This window comes from Papilio polytes, unplaced genomic scaffold, assembly GCF_000836215.1.
Source record: "Papilio polytes unplaced genomic scaffold, Ppol_1.0 DF821289.1, whole genome shotgun sequence".
NCBI classification, from domain to species: Eukaryota; Metazoa; Arthropoda; class Insecta; order Lepidoptera; family Papilionidae; genus Papilio; species Papilio polytes.
Genome location: NW_013527915.1, coordinates 6,020,362 through 6,045,464, shown reverse-complemented (window position 1 = coordinate 6,045,464; position 25,103 = coordinate 6,020,362). Strand labels below are relative to the sequence as shown.

General features: G+C 33.1%; 2 protein-coding genes across 2 annotated transcripts in view; both read right to left on the bottom strand.

The window, feature by feature from the left end:
- The window catches only part of LOC106109163, a 5,268-nt gene extending 1,514 nt beyond the window's left edge, over positions 1 to 3,754 (bottom strand). The window contains exons 1-3 of the mRNA XM_013290568.1: positions 3,538 to 3,754; positions 2,225 to 2,350; positions 8 to 25 (exon numbers count right to left, since the gene is read on the bottom strand). Coding sequence (XP_013146022.1) covers positions 8 to 25; positions 2,225 to 2,338 — 132 coding nt within the window. The 5' untranslated portion in view covers positions 2,339 to 2,350; positions 3,538 to 3,754. The remainder of the gene's footprint in view (positions 1 to 7; positions 26 to 2,224; positions 2,351 to 3,537) is intronic.
- Positions 3,755 to 5,099: 1,345 nt separating this feature from the next.
- Positions 5,100 to 24,350, bottom strand: LOC106109450 (CKLF-like MARVEL transmembrane domain-containing protein 4). Its single transcript, XM_013290957.1, has 4 exons — positions 23,989 to 24,350; positions 8,706 to 8,864; positions 7,910 to 8,011; positions 5,100 to 6,250 (listed from the first exon to the last, which is right to left on the bottom strand). Exons 1-4 carry the CDS (start codon positions 24,142 to 24,144, stop codon positions 6,161 to 6,163), a joined length of 507 nt encoding a protein of 168 aa, XP_013146411.1. The 5' UTR covers positions 24,145 to 24,350; the 3' UTR covers positions 5,100 to 6,160.
- Between the last annotated feature and the right edge of the window lie 753 nt (positions 24,351 to 25,103).

Here is a 25,103-nt window from a genome sequence, read left to right as displayed (position 1 = left end):
CGCCGACACACGCCGCTCCCAGCAACTGTAAACAAGATAATCACAAGTTTATAACCTACTGGCTGTCATCCACAACTCTATCGGCGCCGAATTAATTAGTAGTCTGTGTCTTTCAGACTATGTCTTACGTATATGCTAAATTTCAGAAAAATCTATTGGGCTGCTCTGGAGATACGCAGTAACAAAAGTCTATACATCCATCCAGCTAAACGCATATATAATATTAGTAAGATAAGATAGATGGATTGTTTCATATGGAATTTTTATCAAAACTCGATTCCGAAATGTCATTTTGTCGTTGTAAATCACATTTAGGGAATTTATCCCAACGAAAGGCCTTCGGAGGACTGTAAGCAAGTAATATTTAACACAAAAAATGTACACTTCACACAATCTTGTAAACATATCGAACACACGCCTATTAAATTTGTATACTTCTAAAATAGCCCAAGACTGTGAAATCATAGTATCGCGATACGACTTTCTGAAATAGAAAATACGCCGTAACCTCGAATTTCAGGCAATTATTGCATTGTGCGATAAAAATACAAAATAATTTAAATCTCTTCCATGGATTACTGGGTAGGCTAAAATTTGAAATAAGTATAAAAATGATAAATTTTTCGATACATACGCATACAGGCAATATCGTTAGTTAATAATTTTGTTGTGTTATTATTTTTTTTTATGGTTGTCAACTCATTTCTGTTAATATTTGTAGGTAAAAAGGTTCCATTGAATTGCCTTGAATTTAAATCATCATTACTACAAATGTCATGCAATTTTAAGGAAAATGCCTGCAGAGATCGTGGTGGAGTGTACTAATGTTTTATATGTTAGTTTAATTATATGAACTTGGCTAACAAAAACTGTGATTGTTAAACGAAATTAAGAATATTAAGAATAAGTTAATATTAAGAACTTATTGATAAATTGTCACCTTCCGTATTATTGATAACTAAAACCGAATAGAGGTTAAGTACTCATGTCTTATTATTTTAATAAATACTTTTAGATAATATTTTGTTAGTGTTGCGTTTAAATTAAGCTCTGTTATCGCTGACTCAAAATAAATATTGAGTCAGAGATGACGCCACGCCCGAGCGGACGAACTCACGATCGCCGGATCGACCGAGTGCCCAAGACGAACGTCTCACTTCAAATTAATTTACGCTTCGTTAAAATTTTAACTACGTTCTGGCCATTTTACTAACAACTTATTTAAGAAATGTTTACTGTTAACTTAATCAAAAACTTGAGTAATCAAGAAACTACTCGTATATTGACTGCAATGTCCTTCTTAGTTATAACTTAATTAGTGGTTAACGTAACCAAAAGCTTTTGGTAACAATTAACTGAAAAACATTGCCCCAACCATTAAGTATTTATGGGTTATGTCTATCAATTTAATTATACAGGAATATCGAAGCTGGTGTTCTGAAGTGTCCAGAACATAAAACGTTTACCCTGACCGATTTACGTACGCTCAGATATTTACATCGCCTCGTGTTTTCATGAAACAGGAAAGCGGTGCTAACCTCGCTTTAGCCTCGAATATAAAACATAACTATGTGAGCAAATGAGAATAAAACAGTTTAAGGTTGTATAAAAATGAAGTATACTCTAGCCCTATTCGTTTTCTTTTTTGTTAAATTGATAAAGGTTTATCGTTGAGTGATTTGAACCCGAACAAATGTCATAACAACGAGTCTCAGCATTACACCACAAATGTAACAATATAAGAAAATATTAATTTGGCTATGTAAGTGTAGTTACCTGGATATTTATCCCGAAAAAACCACTACCACTAAAAAACATGTTTTTTTTTACATCTACCAAATTTATTAAAACAATACTTACGTTTGTACATGTTTTTTTTTACATCTACCAAATTTATTAAAACAATACTTACGTTTGTAACTTAGTAATGAGAAAATATGCGTGTTTAAATTTAACGCTTACGTGACTCGTTTCCTTCCTCTCAGATATCAATGACATACAATTCAAATAATTTTGAAGACTTTAAGTTTGTGAACTGTCTGCACTCCGAAAAAGTTTGAAGGATTTTGTGTACTAGTTTATAAGAACATTATTTAAACCAATTCTAATTAAATCTGCTAGATGGCGCTGCTTGTTGTCAAAAATAAAAAGCGCTATTTTTTTATCTCTACGTCTTGCTAATAATCATCTAATCACTAGTAGTAGTAGAATCTTTCAAACATACTAGTTGTGCCAGTTTGAGCAGTCCGGGTAACGTTCCCAGGTAGCCGTTGTTAACGAAGATGGCATGTCCGGTGCTCGTCGTCGTTGTCCGGGTGATCGTCACCGTGTGAGACATTCTGCTTCAATGCTGGAATCCGAAAAAACATACGTTTAATTACATTATTAAACAGAATAATTGTTTATTGCCGTTCGCGATTTTTGCGAGATTTCGCGAAATTCAAATTTAGCATTTACGAATCGCTATTACATCGTTTTCCTGTTTCAAAACGTTTAATTGCATTTTATTATTCATGTAAAAGTTAAAGTAATTCAAGGGTAAAATTAAGTACAGTAGAACGAGGAGATCTTTTCTCCAAAAAAGGTATGAATCTCGTAGGTCGACATGTTTTGTCGCCAGGCGGTCGCGATCGTCTGGCTGGCGAGGTCGACGCTCAGACGCCCTCATACGCAAACACACATACATAATACCATGAACTATATCGAACCATCACTCATTTATTACACTGAGGATCATGGATTCATTAATTGTTCCATGATCCTCAGTGTAATAAATGGTGCATTTACCTCTTATGATTTACGAGTTATTAATACTGAAATGCATTACATAGGAAGTAGAGTCCGTTTAAGTAAGGTACCATATATAAATGCTTAGCTTTTGCCCGCGACTTCGTCCGCGTGGAATTAAAAAAAAAACTAAGTAGCCTATGTATTCTTTCAGACTGTACTCTACATCTATGCCAAATTTCATCGAGATCCGTTCAGCGGTTTAGGCTACAAACTCTAACAAACATCTATCCATCCATCCATCCATCTAAACTTTCGCATTTATAATCATAGTAAGATAGTAAGAAGTAAGATTTATTTACGTCTAATTAAAAGTGAAAATTTAGTAAACAATTAGTAATCCTTTATCATGATTGCACCGTTGCCAAACATTTCTTATGAAGTTTGTAATTTTTTTTGTGTGTAGGTACTATAACAAGAACTCACTTAAATCGAACTCCAAATGTTAGATCGTTAGCCGAAATTTCAAAAAACATAACCACTAAGCCGTCCGGTCAAAAACTACGAATATTAACATAACAATATTACAGGCACATTTATGTCTATTTAACTAATGTTAATTGTTTGGTTTATGTAGACATGAGTAATATAAAATACTGAAAGATTAACCGTACAAACTCACCGGTCGTGTAAAGAAATGTTAATAAAGGGCCATTTACCTCATCAATTGCCCAATCGACTCTATGTAATACGATAAAAGGGCAAAATTGGACAAAAATCAAGTAAATGCATATTTTTATTAATACTTACGATTTTACTTGTCCACAAAAACAAACGTCGTGTTTATAAAATGAACGGAAAGCAACGCTTCGACGCGAACGTTGTAAAACCAACTGCAACACTTTGGCACTGACTGCCACGGTGAGTCAGATGTGGTCGCGCATGCGCGTAGGTAGCTACTCTAAACATACGAACAATAACATACTGGACAACATAAATAAAACCACATTTTTACTCTTATTCATTAAATTCCAAGAATTAAACTTTTAATTCTGTAAACAACTGCAAAATTAATAAAATGTGTCAAGGCAGTCCATTCATTCAAGGCTCATAAATAGACATGTGTAAATCAACTCGGAACCGTTTTAAAAGATCAGCTCACATAGCCTTGTACCATTGAGCTGCGGCTCAACTAGAGCCAATGCTCAATTAGAAACTATAACTGTAGGAGCTAACGTGTCACGAACTGGCTGCTGACTCGCAAATCGCACAGATAATACCACCATGCATGTACATATTGAGCTGATCTACAAAACGGGTCACTGATCTGCTTCAACCTTGTTAACCATGAGCTGATCTGCAGGTCATCAAGTTCCCATGTCTAGTTGAGTTTCCATGTCTACCTGTAAAAGTTATTCTCGGAACTTGCAACTGAATGATGTCATTCTGAGCGCGACTGTAACGACATCTCTTGGTGACCAAAGAAAACGCAACTAAGTTCAAGGTGTCGATTTTGTCTCATGGATTCGAATCCTGGCTCATGTTTAATATCATTTAGGAGTTTCTTTCTCATTCTTAAATAACACTATAAGCTATAACTAAGGTGCAGCTTCGTTCATACCTTATGAAGGAATTTTTGGAGTCTGAACGTGGTTACTGAAGCCTTACAGCCGAATTCTGAAACAAATTTCAAATGCGCCGTTGCCGTCGTAAATCCCACTTACAATTTGTCAGACGTAAAATTTTAATAGAATTTGGAGTTTATATTTTGCTGCTAGACATTTAGACATGTATGTTATATCATTAAAAATGTGAACCATAGTGATGGTCTTAATTTTTTAAACTGTTATTTAACAGATGACGTAATGTAAATACAATCCTATATTTCCAACCAATTAATTGTATGATGTATTTTTAAAACATGACATAGCATTTGCTCAATCCCATTTATAAGCTGTAAAAATTAAGGAGTTAGACTCTCCTAATTGTAGAGTCCTTGGCACTTTTATTAAAACATTTTGCGCAGTCGAAGACTACATTTAGTTAGATTTATTATTTTAGGAGCAAATACTAAAATCCCAGTACATTTTCCTTACCATCGCTTCGTTATTCGGTGTTTATTCCTATTTCTGTTCTGAAATATAGATTTACAATGCACCTGGTACTTGTTTGCATTCTGAACACAAATTATAAGCAGTAAAGGATAGTACCTCCTTCTTTTTGTTAAGTTGGTCAAAAAAGGGCGTTTCTCATTTTTTCCATATTACAATAGGCTTGAAGTATGTAGCATACCGAATAATAATTTAATTAATAGCAAAGTGACGTAAACACTTTTGTGTTTCGTGTAACGGCAGGCGCAAATAAAAATATCATTAGAATGTTAAAATAAACTTTATTTACTTTTTACAAATTAGTTAAATTAACTATTGGGCGTTTAATGTCCTTACAAACTTAGGTATCAAATATTAACACGTACATAATAAAACGATGTTTAAATCTTTGAAACGTAATCGAGTGAATTAAAATAATTTTGTTCGAGTTTCTTACACAGTACTGTTTAGGTATTCTGCATACTACACACGATACGAGTATGTACCTCAACCGATCTAATCTTAAAATATATAAATAAACAGCAATAAAATAGGCTTTCTAACTGTATATTTCTGTTATCGAAGCACATATAAAAACATTTCTATCCCACTCATATAAAAAAACAGAGATAATTATATTTTTAAAATACTTCGGGAAAGTGGAATTTGCTATTATTGTTTTAAAACCCTCACAAACGCAGTACATGATCGATTACATTGGTTTTGATTTTCGTTATAAAGTAGATATAATAAAAAATATATTATTTTGTGAACCCTTATTAAGACTAGCTAAGCTAAAATGTAAGTATTACAAAAACAACCACGAATAACGTGTCATACATTATGAATAGAAAATATGTGCATATTAATTTTATATATTTAGTCAATTTTTTAACATATATTTTTAAAAATACACATATTAAATTAATCAAATTTTAAATAAAGGCTATAACAAAGTCATAATGTCAACACATTCGTAATGAACACATTAAAAATAATAAATAGAAAATGATAAACCGTATTAAACTCTATACTTCCTTAACAAAAGTAGGTACAAAATCTATGGCCTTATTTATTGATACATAGCTCTTATAGTCCAAATAATAATTTAAAATAGTGCCTTTATATAAATTTAAAAGTGTTTCTAGTATTTAAGTTAATGTTAAAAAATGCAGTACAAAGAGAAAAATGTATCTATGGAATATATCTTGAATCTAAACCTTCAAAATTTTTACTATGACTTCTGTACAAATAGAAACCCTAACAGGTTTCAGTGAAGTGAATTGAAAGAAAAGACAACAAAACATTGTTCAAAATAATGCGCCTGCGCAGGAGAATAGATTTCACGAAGCCGCCGCAACGCTGGCTTTGTGCTCCTTGAACAGCAAAAATGAACTTGCTGCATACGCCAGCGTGTTGAACATACCGAATACCTGGAAAATAACATATAATTAATACGCGTTATTTATACTACGATTTCTTCCTTAGAAGTCCAAAAGGAAAAGTAAGTTAAGTACAAAAAATGTATAAAGAATTTAATGTTTATATGTCTAACATAGATTTTTGAAAGTAAAACTAATAAATCAATAACAATGAGGTTCAGGGTGTAATACTGGAGAACATATTTTCATATTTCAAATCTCGCTTCAAAGGAAAACCAATAATCAAATGAGACTAGAACTAAGGAAATATAAATTGTAAAAGTTTCTCTTTAAACTCTACAATTTGCCCTTCGGAGAAATAAGCAGAACAATATGAATATCCGGCTCGCCAGTACTACCACTGAGTCATTAGTAAAAACATTATAGTTTTATCCTCTTAAGATTTTACACAATTGTGATAACCCACACAGTATAGGCTTTTCTCACGCGCACACTGAGTAATACATCCCATTGTGACTTTGGATTTAGTTAAATTATTTAAAATAATAGTTCCCACGTCCTCTGTGAAACATTATTATTGCCATTGTGGATAAAACACGCCACAACTATAAAGAATTAAAGAATTTTTATATTAATTAAAAAATAACTATGTAAACAGTTCGATACTAGATTTTATCAACGTGGCGCAAAAAGTAAACTGTAATATCTAATGGTTTTTAAAATTGTTGTAAAATTAACAAGTCCTTAATAAAAGTCTTCTTATCAGCTCTAAATAAAATAAAAGCGCGACAAAATAAGACTAAAAGATTCATGTAAAAGTTACGAAGGATTCATTATTAATTCTTTGTATAACAAATAATGTACAAAAGATTTCCGATGATTGGAAGACTGATCGGATCGAAGAAATTATCCAGAATTTATTTAAACTTTCAAAACATTCTGTACGATAAACTTGGCAAACTATACATACACACATATTAATACAGACCGCTATCAAGCTCTCAGCACCAAGTGAAAGTAACACGTATTTGTTAACTCAAAGAAAGCGCGGGAGGGTATCAGATGAATTATTTATTTAAGAAACTTTTATCTTTAGACTAGCTGTTCCCATGCGACTTCATCCGCATGAAATTATAAAAAAATCATCTTATTGTTCACATTTGTCAAATTATCAATCGCAAATGTCAAAATGACTGACATGATGTCAAACCATGGCAACCTTGCTTCCTTGATGTTGGCAACAACGTATGGTCTCTTTCCCACGTTAGGTTTTTTTTATCCAAAATATTTACCCCTAAGTTTAACGGCGTAAAAATATATAGCCTAAAGCGTGGCGTAAGTGTAGGGCTTTTTATTAAAAAAGACTTACTGGAAAATATGCTGAAAGAAGTGTGTGTTTCCGCTTTATAATAAAAGTATAGAGTATAGATATAGATATATTGTTTGTCTTATTCAGAATTCAAATAATGAAAAAATATTTAATAACGAGTGAATCATCAAATAATACTTGAAAAGTTTGTACGAGTAAAATGAGATTCAAAGCTTGACGTCATCGACCAGATGTTACTACGTTTTAATTTAAAATTAAAGATCGAAGACTCATAAATCTTAGCGCTTATGATATTTGATTAATTGGTGGTTATTTGAAGTAAATTGGAAGCCTTCATTAGTTAAATTATTCTCAGTAACTTATACTATATTTATACTTACAGCGGCTGCAACGTTGCTCGCATAGTGTCCAGTGACCGTCGTAAACATCACTATAAATGCGATCAGATAAAAGAACGTCTCCAAACTCGTGCTGATCAATTCCTGGAAATTAAAAAAAATAAAACAATTTAGTGAAAACCAATACCATTTTTACATTTAATCAATTAATTTATAATTTATTGTCTAGAAATAGAAAAAATTGTAATGATTAGATCACTGGCCTAAATAAAACACTTTTATGTTACGCTGTGGCACGGCCGTGCCTATTCCGTTAGGAACTACACAATTATAATATTGTTCAGACTCCCCTGGGCATTTATTTAATAAACACAACACGATGTGTTTATTTTAATATAAGGACAGAGCCCCACTTTCGTCAATAGACTTTATAACGATATTAAAAAAAACGGAATTATGTACTTTTGCCTGGTCATTGATTAATAAGTAACAATTAATAATAAGACTTGTGCATCCGTTTCCAAGTTTAGTCTTCCGGTCCGTTCAGGTGTCACAGACTATGTCACAGACAGACACACTAAATATCCGGTACTGGACGAATTATTATTTAAACATGATTGAGATCTACCTATATCATAGAAGAAACAATTATAGGATTACGTAGTTTGTTTTTATTTAAGTTCTTTGAATGAATTAGAAAGAAGACAGAGAGGCTTTTTGCTGTTTATTATCACAAGAAGTAACATGCCTTCATTCATATTTGAGACATAATTTATTTAATGTTACCTAAACGTATAAAATCATGATCTGAAGAAGCAATTACTTTATAAATACTTACAGATAAGACCCAATTGATGGGTAATTTTAAAGCTTCTCTGATGCTGAGTAAGTAGACGAAACTCCACATGAGAGTGGTGATGAAGGAGGTGACGGCGACGAAGACGAACCATGCGGATGCCCACGGCGAGCCCAGCGCCATGCACAGGATGCCGATGATCTGAAACACAAGAGAAATATCATAAGAACTACGCCCATTATTATTTTAGCCTCAAGAGTGACTGTTGTGGTTACACCTGATGCTAGGAAGTCGTGTTTCGATCGAAATGTTCTAGTAATTAATTTAACAACAGTTTTCTTTTGTAGTATACCTATACGAAAAATTTGACAAACTGACTTTAAGATGGACGTGATAGGAACATGAAATTAGTAATTAATGAAAAGTAGTATATTAATTGTTAATAAGCTTCTCGAATCGTAAATGACACTGTCGAGAAATAATGATTTCCATCAATAGATTTAAGAGCGATAGTTAGCCTAGCGGTATATCCTCGTACCACTAGGGCAACGGTGTCGGATATTACTTGTGTGTTTACCATGAACCTCTAGTATTTCTGGACATTTACTACAGATTTAAAAACTATCAACAAATGTAAAGTTAAAGCTTTTTATGTATTTCCTAAAAAGACAATGATAATTGATATGGAAATATGATTAAATATAGATTCTGTTTCTGTACTCAAATCCCGACAGTGCTATTACGGTAAAAGGTAACAAGTGGCGTCCAATATACTACCGATGTATAACACATTGTTTTGTACTCATTTACATATCCCATTCTTAAGATTATGATGCTGTCCACAAACCCCTTTCGTACCTACTTCTGGTAGAATATTTTTATGAATTCATGTATATGTATTATTATTTTCTACAGTACAGTCCTATTTACATGAATCGATATGGTGGACCTAGGCATACGTCGGCGTGGAAGCTAGTCTCCCCCCAGCAACCCGTGCCCCGCTCCCCGGCGACCGGTTTGCTGTCGCCTGCGCCTGCGCAGCGCTGCGCCGGAACGACCTACGACTACGACTAGCTGTCGCAACTCGCAACTGCCAGGTGCTAGCTGCTATACAAATACCAAACGATAACCGGACACTCTTCACTATCGCAGAATGTAAAAGCTACTTTTCCGCTTCTTATAGATGACTTGAAGTTGGGACTTCCAACTAAACCGTAAACACAATAAGGATGAAAGGTACTTCAAATAGTAAAGCTCTTTCCAGAGGTCTAAGATTACGTATTGTCATTTTGTCTGACCATCTAGCACTCTTTTTTAGCTTTTTGCACATCAAATACCATACTTTACGGGATATGAATCATTTAATTGATTTTCACATATAATTTGCATTTTTATCATATTAAACATAGTAAATTGAGATTATTTATCATCTCAACGGTAAACAGAAACAAAACACACGAGCATCGGGGTCGGAAATATATGTCATGAGAGAAGCGCAGTGCGTACAATCGGTGAAAGTGCGTGACAGCACGGCCGCTCTCCGCGCGTCGCCCTGCGCCCGCGCTGCATACGTATGGGACGCCGCTATACAGAGACCTTTGTCAATGGGCCCAGACCATCCACGTTTATACACGACCCAGTCGCGCTCTAAATAACCACACGTAGCCGGATTTCCGATTCGATAACACACGACATGCGACATGCGACCCATAACACATTTATATAGTACTTAGGTACTAGTACTTAGGAATTAGTTCCAATAACTATTTGTGGTCAAAATATTTACACGCGGTAGACATTACACGAAATCATTACACGTTAGTGCCATTTGACCGTGAAAGTTGAAGAAAGTTTGATAATTTGATGCTTAAATTATACTGACCGACTTTCGATGTTTATCACTTTTAGTTAACGATATTTTTCAGACACATATTTACGGTATAACGAAATAAATTAATTTTGTTTTAGTTATCATATTTTCGATGATTTGCTTATGTTTTTCATGTGTGTGATTATTGGATTTAGTATTACTTACGTGTTTCCTCAGCAAGGTTTAGAAAATTGTACACGACATTACGTTATTTACGTTCACTCATTCTCATTATAATATTTATTTTTACATACCCGGCATGCCAGCGGGAATAGATTTAATTCGAGACCTTTTTTATAAAAGGCATGCGTGCGTACTTTAGCTCTCTGAGGCTTTTGTTAGACAACTCAATTGAATTTCCTGTTTTATTTTATTTCAAATTCATAACTACAGTTTATATAAATGATCTATTTAGACATATACTCGTAGATGTAACAGTGGGTGTCGACGGCAGATATACACATATTGTCATCCTTTACATTCTCTATGAAACAGAGACAAGAAGTCAGGGCAAGTGTCACGACAATCTATACCCATAATAACATACAAAGGAGACACCACACGTTTTAACTACGACTTACAAATGCCGTCGTGGCCTTGAATAAAGTAATTGTTTTAACAATGGAGGCTAATCCATTTGCTTGTCGACTGCCGCCATTTTCTCGGAAAGCAAACGAAAAACCTTTTAAAAATTCATCGATTTTATAAGTTGAATGGAGCAGTGTTTGTAGACAATATAAATATGTAACAAAACATTTCAATTACTTGTATAAATAAACTGTTATAACATCTGATATCCTCTATATCATGACGGTAGCCGTTTTCACTGGAATGGATATTTATATATCAAAATAACATTTATATCTCGCTGGTAGAATTAACGTGCATTAAATGTTCATTTAATTGTCCGTTACAACTTTCAAATGTATTTCTTTCAATTCCTTGTACATAAAATTCCAACATTCTAAAAAAAAGCTCTAAAATTGTCATCTATCATAGATAAATGAATGAGCATTTGACAACTTAATATTATCCAAGACTTTGTTTCCGAAAAACCATTTATATTTTAAAAAAAAACTTTCACTCCAAAATATTAACAAGATTATTTTTTTATTCTCAAAAATAAACATATAAAACAACATTTAAAATGTAAGTATATATTTAGAAAATGATTTGCTAGCTATATGAATATGCTATATGAATCCCGAATGCGTCAGGACATGAGGTAAAAGTCTCGTTATACTTTCACGGGCGATAAAAAATGGGGTCAGTAGACAAGTTGGTAGATAAGCTGCGAGTCACACATGCCATCGATCTATCGAATACCTGTTCATTGACCCGCCTTCAAGCAATAATAGCTGCACCTAAACTACTTGCCAACTTAATAAGAATTACTTTTTAAATCCTATTTATCTAACACTAGCTTTTGCCCAACTCCTTCCGCGTGAAATTTAAAAATAATAAAAAAGGTATAAAAAACTACAAAAACATAACCCATATTACTCACAAATAAATTATCTGTCTAACGGTGAAAGATTTTTTTTAAATCGGCCCAGTAGTTTTTAAGCCTATTCATTACAATCAAAAAAACAAAGTTTTCCTCTTTATAATATTATAGATGAAGCCATGAGTAAATAACTACATAACTTGTCTGTAAAATTACCTTACTGTAGGATAATTTTGGTGAACTTTTTTAGTTACATTACTTCGCTTTAAAACAACGTTAGGTTACATGCTTTTCACACGAAAATGGTTCATAAAATATTTAGAAAACAATGGAATATTTACGGACATATTACAAGGATATCCCGTTTTCGGAGCGGATAATATGAAAAAAGTCTTATCCGTTTCATAAATTTTAAATTATAATTGTGCGAGGTGCGAGCGATTTCATTTGCTTGTAACAAGTCATCCGCTCTAATGAATGAAAAAGGCAGGTCCTACCGCCGGATGAACCGAGTGTTAAGAAATTTATAAATAAGTAAAAACAAATACATTTTTTTACTTCGCAATCGATCGTTTTCCATTCACCCCGCCTCCAATCTTTGACACCGAGTGTAACCTACGATATGTATCCGCAATATAAACTTACCGTAATGCAAAATATTAACATCGGCAAGAAAAGAAGTAAATTTTTAAGTTTTAATAAGCAGAGGAATGGTGATAGACACGAGACATGCAAGGAAAATGGTGGCCCAGTACCCGCTGGTTGTGACAATAGAATGAAAAGTTTAAATTCATACAATTATTATTCTTCAAGAGAGAAACACCAGTGCATATCTTCTGTATACATGTATATAACAATAACAATGTTATCGAAATGCATTATCTTATTTTATCTCAAGTTCAAGCAACCAGACGTCGATTACAAAGAATCTTTTTCTTTTGAAAACTGTTTGTCATTGACACGAAGCCATGACACACATGCATTTGTACTTGCAGATATTTTCATTCAGATAAACATGTCCAAATGTTCGTTTGTTTTAATAAAACATATGCCTTTAAATCTGTTTGTAGTTTTATTTACTGTTTATCCATAACAAATTAAAGAAAAATAACAAGCCTGTAACCAGCGATAACGATAAGCGAATTCTTATACTTCTTATTACTTTCTATGAAAATGCAATTATACATTTATTCATGTATGTTTTTAACCTTTACCATATTATTAAAAAATGAATGACATTGAAACTTCGTCGTATTCTTACATAATTAATGTACAAATATCGATTCAAGCTGTAATAACAACCCCGAGCAAGGTCAATCTTGTGCTAAAAGTAGCGATATAATGTATTTAAAAGAAATACCCAAAGTTCATTGTTGTATTTAACTGAGACCGATGTCTAACACATTTAGAATGACTATCTTTTCGTTCAACTTAGCCTTATTGTTTAATTAAACCATATTTATACGTTACTAGTTGTTCCCGTGCGGCTTTATAAAAAACCTTTATTGTTAACATTTGTCAAATTCTCAATTGCAAATGTCAAAATTATCGTCACCATAATAATAGTGCTTCCTTAATGTTGGCAGCTTGTAGTTTATGGTCGCTTTCCCGCATGAATGTTTTTTATAATTTACCATATTGACCCCCAAAGTTTAATAGCGTGAAAATTTATAGCCTAAAGCTTGTCGTAAGTCTACACTTACGACAACTCCTTTTTTAATGAAAAGCCCTACGGCTTTTCATTAAAAAAGGAGTTATTCAAAAATATGCTGTGATTGCTGACATCCTACGCTACAAAGTAATGTGTGTTTACGCTTTATTATATTAGTATAGAAGTATAGATATCTACCAACTATAGAAGTGAACGCATAAACTACGTTCACTAGCCCATGACAGTTACGTCCGCACACATAAGTTCATTTACCGACTTTTCGTAATACGTAGAAAAGTGATTCACTCTACTTGCATGGTTACTACGATAAAGAATAGAAAATGTTCCACAATACTAACTGGTAGAAAACAATACAAATTAAGCACCATTTATGGTACAATTAAATGTGGCTATACTTGTATAGACGCATTCCTTTTGTAGTTGAAAACGACGCTATTAAATACTAGCATTGACCCTGACTATGTTTGCGTTAAGTTCAAAAACCTTAAATCTGCCAAAAGTGTTGATGTTAATGTTCATTGTTAATATTTAGTCTATAATAATCGTTTTTATTAACAACACAGTTTACAACAGTTTATTTTTCAAATGCTCTAAATTCAAGCCATTTACATAACACGTTAATGTAATTTTTTAAACGTTATGTTTTCCTCGCAATTCGGCGTCACGAAGTACCACTTTCTTTTTTGTTCCCGATTTACGTACCGTTGCTGTAATATTAAGAAATTTTGCGGATAAATAATCGTTTACACAGGTATATGTAACATTTAACCTACAGGTTATTTCCAAGGTATAATACTAATTCTTTAGACAAAAAAAAATGTATGATGATTTATTTAATTTTCTGTTGAGATCGTCATAAAATGTACTTTTTTATCAATCTATCATTATTTTTAAAAAATAAAACAATAAAGCAATACCATTTATTTTAAGCTGCGCTCTTTAAAATGGTTGTGTAATAAACGAAATGAATGAACATATAATTTATATATCTTACCTTCCTGTCAGTCGTGGTACAAAAAGCGACTACATAAGGCACATGAAACGTTACATCGTACAGTTAAGTGTAATTACGACATAGAATTAACTCGACTTACTAATAGGATAAGTAGCTCAATGAGGCCCATTTGAGTGGTGTTGCAAGTCAAGGGTCGGTGTCGGAGGTCGCACACGAATCTTTCAGATGACGTGTTCCCTCTGGGATACAGAGCATCGTTTAATTACCACAATCAACGTTGAAGACGGGAAAGAGAAATTATATAACTATTACAGCTAATGTCTTCCAGGATCTATATTAACTTGTACTGTATGGTTCATTTGTATGATGGCTAGAATAATCCCCTTACAAGTTATGTAACAATTGAGGTAACTGATAATGTTCGCAAAAACATTTTTTTCCAACAATTTACATTATAATCTATTCTATATCTATACTAATATAATAAAGCGTAAACACACAACACTTCTTGGTTAGCAATCACAGCATATTTTTGAATAATTCCTCCTTTAATAAAAAGCTTTGCACTTTAATACGCTTTAGGCTATATATTTTCACGCTATTAAACTTAGGGGATTAAATACATTTGAAAAAACCTTCATAAAGGAAAGGGACTATACACTAAAAGCTGCCAACACCAACGAAGCAAGTTTGCCATGGTTGTCATTTGTGCATTTGACTTCTGCCATTTGCAATTGTAATAAATAAAAAAGTTTTTATAATTCCATGCGGACGAAGCCGCACGGGAAGAGCTTGTTCGTTGATAAAGTGCATTTCAATATCACTGGAATTCTTTATCTGTCAATAACATTTACAGTGAACAAATAATCTGCTTAAAGTTGATATGAATACATGACTGTAATTTCATTTGTTATTCCCCTGACCCGTTTTCCCAGCGGAGCGTCACGAAACTAGCAAAACGTAGAACAAGAGGAGCGACCTCCCGAAATAACCGACTGTTTGAGACAGCGGGCAAATATAAACGCTAATAAACGCGGAATAAAAAGACGTGACATGATCTGCGTTAATTCTTGCCGACATTATTCTTACGACCCGGAATAAATTGCGAACATTCGAACTTTTCGTAGAACGTAGACGTAATTTGACTCTACGTACAGAAGAATTTATATTGTTGTTACTGACTTGTGGGAACAATAACATCAAAAATAAGTAGATTGGAGCAAATTAGATTGCCCAATTTTTCCAAACTTCATTCTCAAATGGATATTTTTTAAAACATCAACGTGTCTTCCTACAAACTTTATTTTAGTAACAGGAATTTACATAAACAATTGTTATAGCGCACATTAAATATTTATTTAGCCTACAAGCATATAGCGTCGCTTTTAATACTTCTTCGCTAATATAACCTTGGACATGCCATAGTTCCGTACACGGTGATAATAAATAAAAAATGCAACAATTTGAAATAGTACGTTATTTACATATTTTATTAAATTTCTTTTAAAGTAATTTCATACTGTAGGTTATTTAATAAGAATTTTAAAAATATTATTAATTAACCTAGGAAGGTATATCAGTTTGCAACGTTTGTAATTACTATCGGGGGAATACCACAACATTACCGCCGTGATGTCAAAAATTTTGATAAGTTACAAATTAACATTGCTGGTATTAGATAGTGTAAGTTTCGTTAAAATTTTATGGATTAAATTGGACTTTAAGATAGACTAGGTGTGCACTCTCCCACATGCGGGTCTCGCTTATACTTTCAATGCTTATAGAAGCTCACAAAAAACTAAACATTTCAACCATTTGCAATGTTTAGAATGAAAATTAAACAGCCGACTACCGCAATATCTTCTAAGATACCTCTTTCAGATATCTAGTCGCTGAAGAGGCTGCGAATAGATTAGCAAAATCATTTTTAAAAATGAATACTTTGTTGTTTTAATATACTCAAAGCGTAATAACATTGCTTCCAGTTCCGATTGCAAATCTAGATTATCTTTAGGCAGTGATGGAATGTAGAAGGGCCGAATTGAATACACTTCAGTGACGCAACACGCCTTGACTGCCATTAGGTAAAACACGTCTTTGTGTATTCGTTAAAATATCCACTAGCACAGAGCTGTGCGGCTATTCGCGTGTGCTCAACTGCCCAACTGTGTCGCAAAACGCAACACAATACGCGACGTTAAGGTTTCGACACACCGCTTTGTTTTCGTAATAACTCCGCGAAGTATGAATAACTCCGCAACACAAACGCCGAAACTGAAATATTGCATATTGCGTACAAAACACGATATACCATACTTTACCAATTGCTATTTATTGGTACTAATTTTGTTTAAAAATGCAACAACATTTTGGTCAAACAACTGTCAGATAAGCTTGAGAAATTGAGGCTTAACCTTGGCAATGCTGAGCGATGATCTTGAAGAACGGTTATGTCCAGTAAACGACTACCGCCAGTAGATAATGAAACTCTAAATAACGATTTCTCTGTTTTCTTATAACTGTTTATAAGAAAGACACGTCGGATAAGAATGCTAATGAAAATTTCCGTTCGGGTAAATTAAATAAAAGAAAATCGTGATTAACTAAGATGTTACATCAAACCCAGTTTCTTTTATCTTTTAATCTCATCAAGCCAAGTTTCATAACATGTAGCAACATTAGCATTTTTTCTTTAATAATCCGCAGTTATAGTAACAGCTAATTTAATGTGACGTCAATTCACGCAGAACTTTTTTTAAAGTGATTAAAATATAACACACATTACAACTGTAAAATTGTACAACTACTGTAAAAGTATCTTCGATATACCGTTTAGACATTTAATGACTTTACAAACATGTAAACAGAATGTTGTTTGGATATCGAGCAAGTGAAATGATGGGGAGACGACAGGCCGTGGTGGCTACGCTGGCCGGCTGGCCGGGGCTTACACCGCCTTACCCGGACAGACGACTACTTTCATTTCAACGCCAGCTTTCACCCGACCTCGCACTCAAATAAAACTTTACGTTTGCTAAATTTTAATTAGTCATTATCGAGTTCCGATATTCATAAAGAGTACGTTTCGTTAGCAGATTAATATATTTGCTTTTAAATTAAGTAGAAAGCATCTTCAGGACAATCGTCCTTCAGGACAAACGTTACATCTGTAAATTTTTGTTATTTAGCGATCTCTTGTTGAGTACTTAAAAATCCTTTAATTTACTCGTAGATTGTCTGCAAACAATTGATATTACTTCTCTTAATTAAAATGAGGAGAAAGTTTTGCCTTAAAATTGATAAGTTGTTCAACAGGGTTCAATATAAAACGAAAGTTCAAAATGTAAACCACACAGGCACATATCCAGCACTTGCATATTAAGTTCATTGACCTTTAGTGGATTTGTATGGTGACATTTTTGCCATCAAAGACGTTATTTATGTACTTCCACATATATTTCGCAAGAATTAATTGGCTAATATAAAAATATCCATTAATTAAAATAATGTACACGATAAACGAGAAAGTTAAAAAAGAAAGTAAATTGATTACCGCAATAGCAAAGAAAATTCAAATTGCGAACAATTAAGCTTGACAAATGTAATAACACGCCTTGAAAACCACCATAATTTTCATTGAGATAAATATTTTATTTCAATGAAAATTATGCTTTAGCTATTACACGTATGACATCTTTACACAGTTTAATTTTGAAACAAATATTAAGATATTCCCATTTTGAAAGTAAATAGTAATTTATGTGACCGACTAACAAACTGATAGTTAAATCCTCTTATCTTAAACCTTCGTTAGATTGAAACTGAAACAATTGACGTTGCAGTAAACGAGCAGGAACGCACATATACATACTTCGCTCGTGTTGCACTTTTAGATAAGGACAATCGCTGAAAACAATTATGAGAACAACGGTATCTTAAACCCTTTGTAATGCTGCACCTGCCTACCTTCGAGAATAAATATTTTATAACTATTTTATACATACTACTTTCTTACCATGTTGCCTTTCTTAATCTATACTATAAAAAGACTAGCATAGAGTGTTTGCATGGAAGTTCCGGTAAAAGAATCCGACAACATTAAATTATTAAATCTAAGAAAAGAAATTTAATTATGAATCTTGAGACAATAGAAAATCAATACAGGAATCAGATACTGCTACAATAATGATCCAACATCTGTTTATGTCACAAACAATATAGCAAGTAATCTTTTACTTTAATTTAAAAACAAAAGTTATGTACACGGTGACTGGGATTTAACATGAATGGATCGCATCGTTAGTCGGTCGCTTAGCTGTAAGAACGTCACTTACTGTAACTACAAGCGAACGGTAAGCAATCACGATTAAACTAGCGCTACCTAACATATTGCGTTCTCAGGAAAATTGAAAAGGCCTACATAAAGCGAGGTCATATTGTAACATTCCAATCGATTTGATAGTTTGTTTTAGAACAAGCCGTTAGTTAAATTAATAAATTATTTCCAGTTGTAAGTAAACAAGAGCTTTTACTGATTCGCCGTTCAACTGGTTTTGTTAAGCTCACCTTATCTCTCATTTATATTTCAATTATTTTGACAATTCACGTGATTAATTATTGAAAATACTCTTGTTAAAATAGTATTTCAACTGTCTTGACTTATCTTAGAGAAACATTTTAAAAATGTAGATTACAGCTTCCGTTATAATAAATGGTAGACAAATCACATCTTTCAGTACAACATTGAATAGTCTTTTCTATAGAGTTATTTACTCAAACAATGTCGTTCTCAGATCCCATTGTTGTATCAAGGGCGCCGCGTTAGACAAGTGTTTTTGTACTTATCGATTACATCCTCAATGTAGAGTCTATTAGATACGGTAATAAATTAATGGGTAACTGTTCAACTTGGAAGGGAATTAGCTCGTCTAACGTCAATAACGTTAACGTTTTAAACATAAAGTTAACGTACTGTAACGTTAGATGAGCTATTTCCCAGATAACCTGTGACAAATCACAGGATTTATATTGTATTGCAGTGATGAATCAAAGTTTAAATTTTTTTCCCACTCGTAGATCTATATTGCAAAAGATTTTGACGACAAAACGTACTTTATCATAATAGTTAATTTAGATAACAACTTTGTACAAACGTATTAAAAAACATCATGTTCGAAACTGGAACTTTACCATATATGTTACACAATACACAAGATTGTCATGATCCTACGAAAACGTGACGTAAGACAAACGTCCTTGGTTAAGTTATGCATACCTACGAGCTACGAGCAACAAGGCAAGGCGTGCGGCATTATCGGACATACTATTTTATTTATTCGCAGATATTTATAGCAAACCACTTTATTCGTCATAATTAGAAGTATTCCATCACGTAATTTAGATGGCGAATTATTTCGTAATAAAAACACTTGCACCTATGTCGCTAAAATGAATGACAAAGCGTAGTTATGACTCATTTTTATGAGAATTCAATCATTGCCATATTAAGTGTTAAGTAGGTGGGTACAGACGTGTCTTTTTGAATTATTTAACAGCGCCTTCTACGAAATCACTACCGGTATAATTTCATCAATAAGTATTTAGTTTGATATTGCACACTTAACTCGCATAGATAGGGGATGATTTTCTTTTACATCCATTGACGTGCCTTACAGAATAAATAAGTAAATCAAAACAGCATCACAACATATTTTTATTTTATTATATTTCATGCATAACAACTCTAGTTAAGTATAATTTAACATAACTATATATGCTATGAGAGATTTCTAACGACTAGTTTTATCCAAAGTAATAAAATCCTCTAAACATTTTGTTATTAAAATGTTGCGACCTTTTAACAACGATCAATATTAATTTTGCGGCCGAAATTAACTCGCACTTAGCCCGACTTTTTATACGACTGATGTAATCAGATTTCTTTAACCTTACCGTGGATTACTCATCGGTTAAAGGTGCCCTTTGAGGTTATGTCGTCACGCTTATTCTTATACGAATATAAACATATGCCAAGCGAAAACGAAATAATGAAAACCATATAATTTTTCTAAATTCATTACAGTTGTCATAACATTGAGAGTATGTTTACATGAAAATATTAAAAGAACGCATGTTATAAGTAAAAACCAACCAACAAGTTTTAGTTAAATAACTATTTCAGATTCCAAGACGTATGTAACCTGGCTTCCTTCATATCATATCATTGGCAATAATTGAACTGAATTTAAAATATACCATTTTTGTACTTGTTTCGTTGTGATGGCGTTCAAATCCAAATTGTCATCTAGATAAACAATTTAATTGCATAAATTGACAAGCATTTGTGTGTGCATTTCTATTATTTCCAAGCCACTCCTTGACAAATACCTTTGAAATACTCAACGAAACTGGTCTTTAGCCACTCATAGGATTGTTAAGGTCGCTAAGGACATTGTACTCCAAGGCGGAAAAGGTTGGAAATTTGATACTTGTTCTGTCAATGTATGAAGTACTCACATATGTCGAAAGTGTGATGTATTTATAAAATCAGCGGGAAGACGTAACAATGAAAGAACTGAAGATCGGTGAGAGTGGTAAAATAAGTTCTACAGAAGGTTTTCAATCTATGTGAATCGCATTATAAATTAAATTATTAAAAGTAAACAAAAGCGACATAATAGCACTTGTCAAAAAGTGGTATTTCATAAAAGATTGTAATTAAGAGGTACAATCGGAACTGAATAGATCCAGTAATTACGTAATTAATTAATCGTTATGTAATTGTAATATTTAATGCAAAATTCTTAATACATATTTTAACATAGATCGTTTAAGTAGAAACATTAATTAACTTTAAGTGATTAAAATAAACATGGTATTTTTTTAGTAAATTACATAGATTTTAGTTATGTAACATGTAGTTAAATTCAGTCAGTAATGTTATATTCAATAATTTCATTAAGAATTAAAATAATTAAGTATAGATTGTATTTTATTTACTACTAGCTTTCGCCGGCGTGGAATTACAAAAAACTAAAGTGAGTAGCCTATGTATTCTCTCAGACTATACTATAGATCTATGTCAAATTTCATCCAGACCGCTACAAACTCTAACAAACATCCATCCATCCATCTAAACTTTCGCATTTAAATTATTAGTAAGATTATTTAACATTAATACTTCTCCAAGGTAAAACATTATTTGTTATTATAATATTAAATATGAAAATATTTAAATTACACTTGCAACAAAAAATTACATAATTAAATTCGTTATTTTCGATATTAGACTGTACTTATACTATTTAATATCTTAATATACAATTAATGAGAAATATATGTGATATGTGTCCACCTTTTAAAATAACAGTTCGGTTCTCACTGGTAGAAGTTTATAAAGAAGCAAGCAAGGTCTAGTTTTTTTTTCTTTGCAGTACTTTATACGACGAACTGTACCGTATAAACACGGTGTATTTTATACACACCGGTTTCCTGTGTATTGTATATCTTTACACATGTCCCGGCCCTAAATGCCTCTGAACCACGAATCCCAAGAATAGGAAACACCTGGCTGACAAATATACTAGTACATCTGACGTTTCGAGCAAAAAAAATCGCGTTGTTAACTACATTTAAATAATTGTTTTAATTAGATTTCTTTAATATCCTACCTAATATTAATAACTTTTGTATAAATCACAGGACCCGTTTTTTTTGTTTCAAAGTATTTCCTACAATATTATCGGAATAATCTATTCCAAGTAATCTCGTGGCGTGCCCATTCAAGGTCATGTGATTATATTTGATATTTGGATGATTCAGTTTGCTTTAGTAACACGTAATGTTTATATTATATGTGACAAAAATCTTCCTGCATTTCTAAATCGGTCAATATATTTTACACTGCAAATGTTATAAATATTATAGTTAATTGTTTATACTGAATTTACGTGAACGAAACCATCATATATCAGAAAGAGCAATTAAGGTTTCGGTCTCACTTTGTAACTTTTTTTCTATAATAATAAAATTAATGGTGAGATATGTTGTGTGTTACACTTTATACATAGATTTTCACAGACATCAATCTTAAGGACTTCCATGAATGCAATCTAGTATCCTATAAGTCCGTATCTACAACAAATACTCTCATTGTTGATAAACATCAATCGCTTTCATTAAACAAATGTAAATCTTATGTGAGGTGATCACAAGGATGAATATGTTACCGATCGATTTCGAAATCAGGCCGTTTATCCAACTATGCATAATACAAACTGACAATATGTGAACTTAACGAAGTAGAACTTAACATTCGTAGTCGAGTGGTCGAAAAATGTAAATCAAGTTTATCGAATAAAAAATATTGATTAAGTATTGATTGAATATTTCGTTTTGTTTATAATTTACTGGCTGCTAGTGATATTACTAAATGATGATCTTCACAGTCGATCGGTAACACACAATAACGTGTGTGACTTCGTTGGGACTTGACACAGACTGAGATGATATCAGCCCAGTGGGCGACTAAAACACTTCGCTCGTCCTCGAATATAAACTCCTACGACTCAAATGCCTATTATGTATAAGTATGTTAATGAACCCTTAATAGTTAAAATACTTAATACTGATACGCCAGTCTGCATTCCGTTGTCTTTTCAATTTTATTACTTACTAATCATCCATTGTTTTAAGGAAAAATATAGTAGGATCAATTTAAAATGAATCTATTAATTGGTTTCTGCGTCAACCAAACAAGTTTTAGTCAAATTTTTGATTTTTTAATAATAAATAGCACAGTTGAAAATGAAATATTATGGTGTTTTTGCCGTAAAATATCAACACGTTTAGTGCCACCGACTCGCCTGGCAAGTTACAAATACAAAACGGAGTACTAATCCGTATATTTGCGTAGGCTGTATTATTCCTACGAGCTGCAAAGATCCCATTGCTTGCTCATACTATCTACTGACCTCTATGGCATCAAAAAGCTTTCTCAGCAATAAACGACAGCACAAACGACCTCAATAACTCGCATACACGTACACATTCAGCCGCCTAGTGTGTTCACAGCATAATTTAACGACATAACGCTCCTTCATAACTTCTTATGAAGATATAACACAGACTAATTTGCACAATGAAATCACACTAGGTATTTGCAGTTAATTTTTAGTCTTGAGCCGTCTTATGTCATGTTTTAATAATAAGTCTACGTTGAGTCGTGACGCAGTTTTATTCACAAATACCGGTACTTCTGCAACTTAATAACTTAAAACCATTTATCGTTTTTATCTAGTAAAATACGTACTTTATTGATGGAAAATTTGGAATGTGGTATAATAATGCGTCTATTTTTTTAATAAATCAAATAAGACTCACCAATTGGACGATCTTTAACAATCCCGGTGGTGCTTTAAAGTAATCTATGTTAATTTTGATCCAGTCTAGCGGTCCGCCTTGCTGCTGCGGCGGCGGCGCTTGCTGCGGGGAAGGCTTGTTGGGGTCTACGGTCACCACTGTCTCGGGAGCCATCATCCTTTAGAATATGTCCTTGGAGGGAGCGAAAAAAAAACAAAAGTTTCTAGGTGTTTAACACACGAACACTGTCACTAGAAACTTAGTGCACTAATGACCCGTAACACATTTTTGTCTGGCGAGCGAGCGAGCGTCGTGTACGTGTCGAGCGACGACCGACGAGTGTAGCAGAGTGGCGCGGGCGCGGGCGCGGAATGAGAATGGAAGCCGGGGCAGGCAGAGCCGCGGCCGCGTTCCGTGCTGCCTAGTGACGCGCACTGAGGGCAATTTATTTTAGGTTTTAGGTTCGAGCTTCGACGTGATGACTATAAAACGTAATTATTTTTTATTAATCATTAATTAATAAACATCGCCGAATACAATTGCATAATTTATATGAATGAATTTTGTAAATTTAAATAAATGGAACAAATTAGTTTTATCCACCGTTCTAGCAAAATCTTCAAAACTACCTGCTCACAAAGGTTTACCTGATTTAATAGAACACTGGCTCGTTTAGCAAAAGAGAAAGCAGATCTTACCATCCATGAATATCTTAACCATAATATTGACTCAGCTTTCCACCAAACAAACAGCAAGGGGTACCTCTACGTCTACAATGTGTTTACGTTGTCTATAAAGAAATATAGGATTGCGATTTGAAATGAGCGAGTGACTGACCTCGTCCTGATAGATAGATTTGAGTATGTTAAAAAGTATTAAATAATATCCACATTGTAGTTGTAGTCAGAATAAGTTTGTAAAAAGAAAATTATAATAGTCATAATATAATTTTGACAAAGTTAAGCTTTTCACATTATGAACCAAAGTTGTAAACTCTATTTAGAATTTCTGCGTTGCCTATCCGTCGGAGGTAATAAATGAGTCTATTGACTCTGGTTACTTAACTGCATAGTAACGGTATACACTTAGCTTACCTTCGTAGTATACAGCTGAAGTTCGTCTGCTGTCTGCTTAAA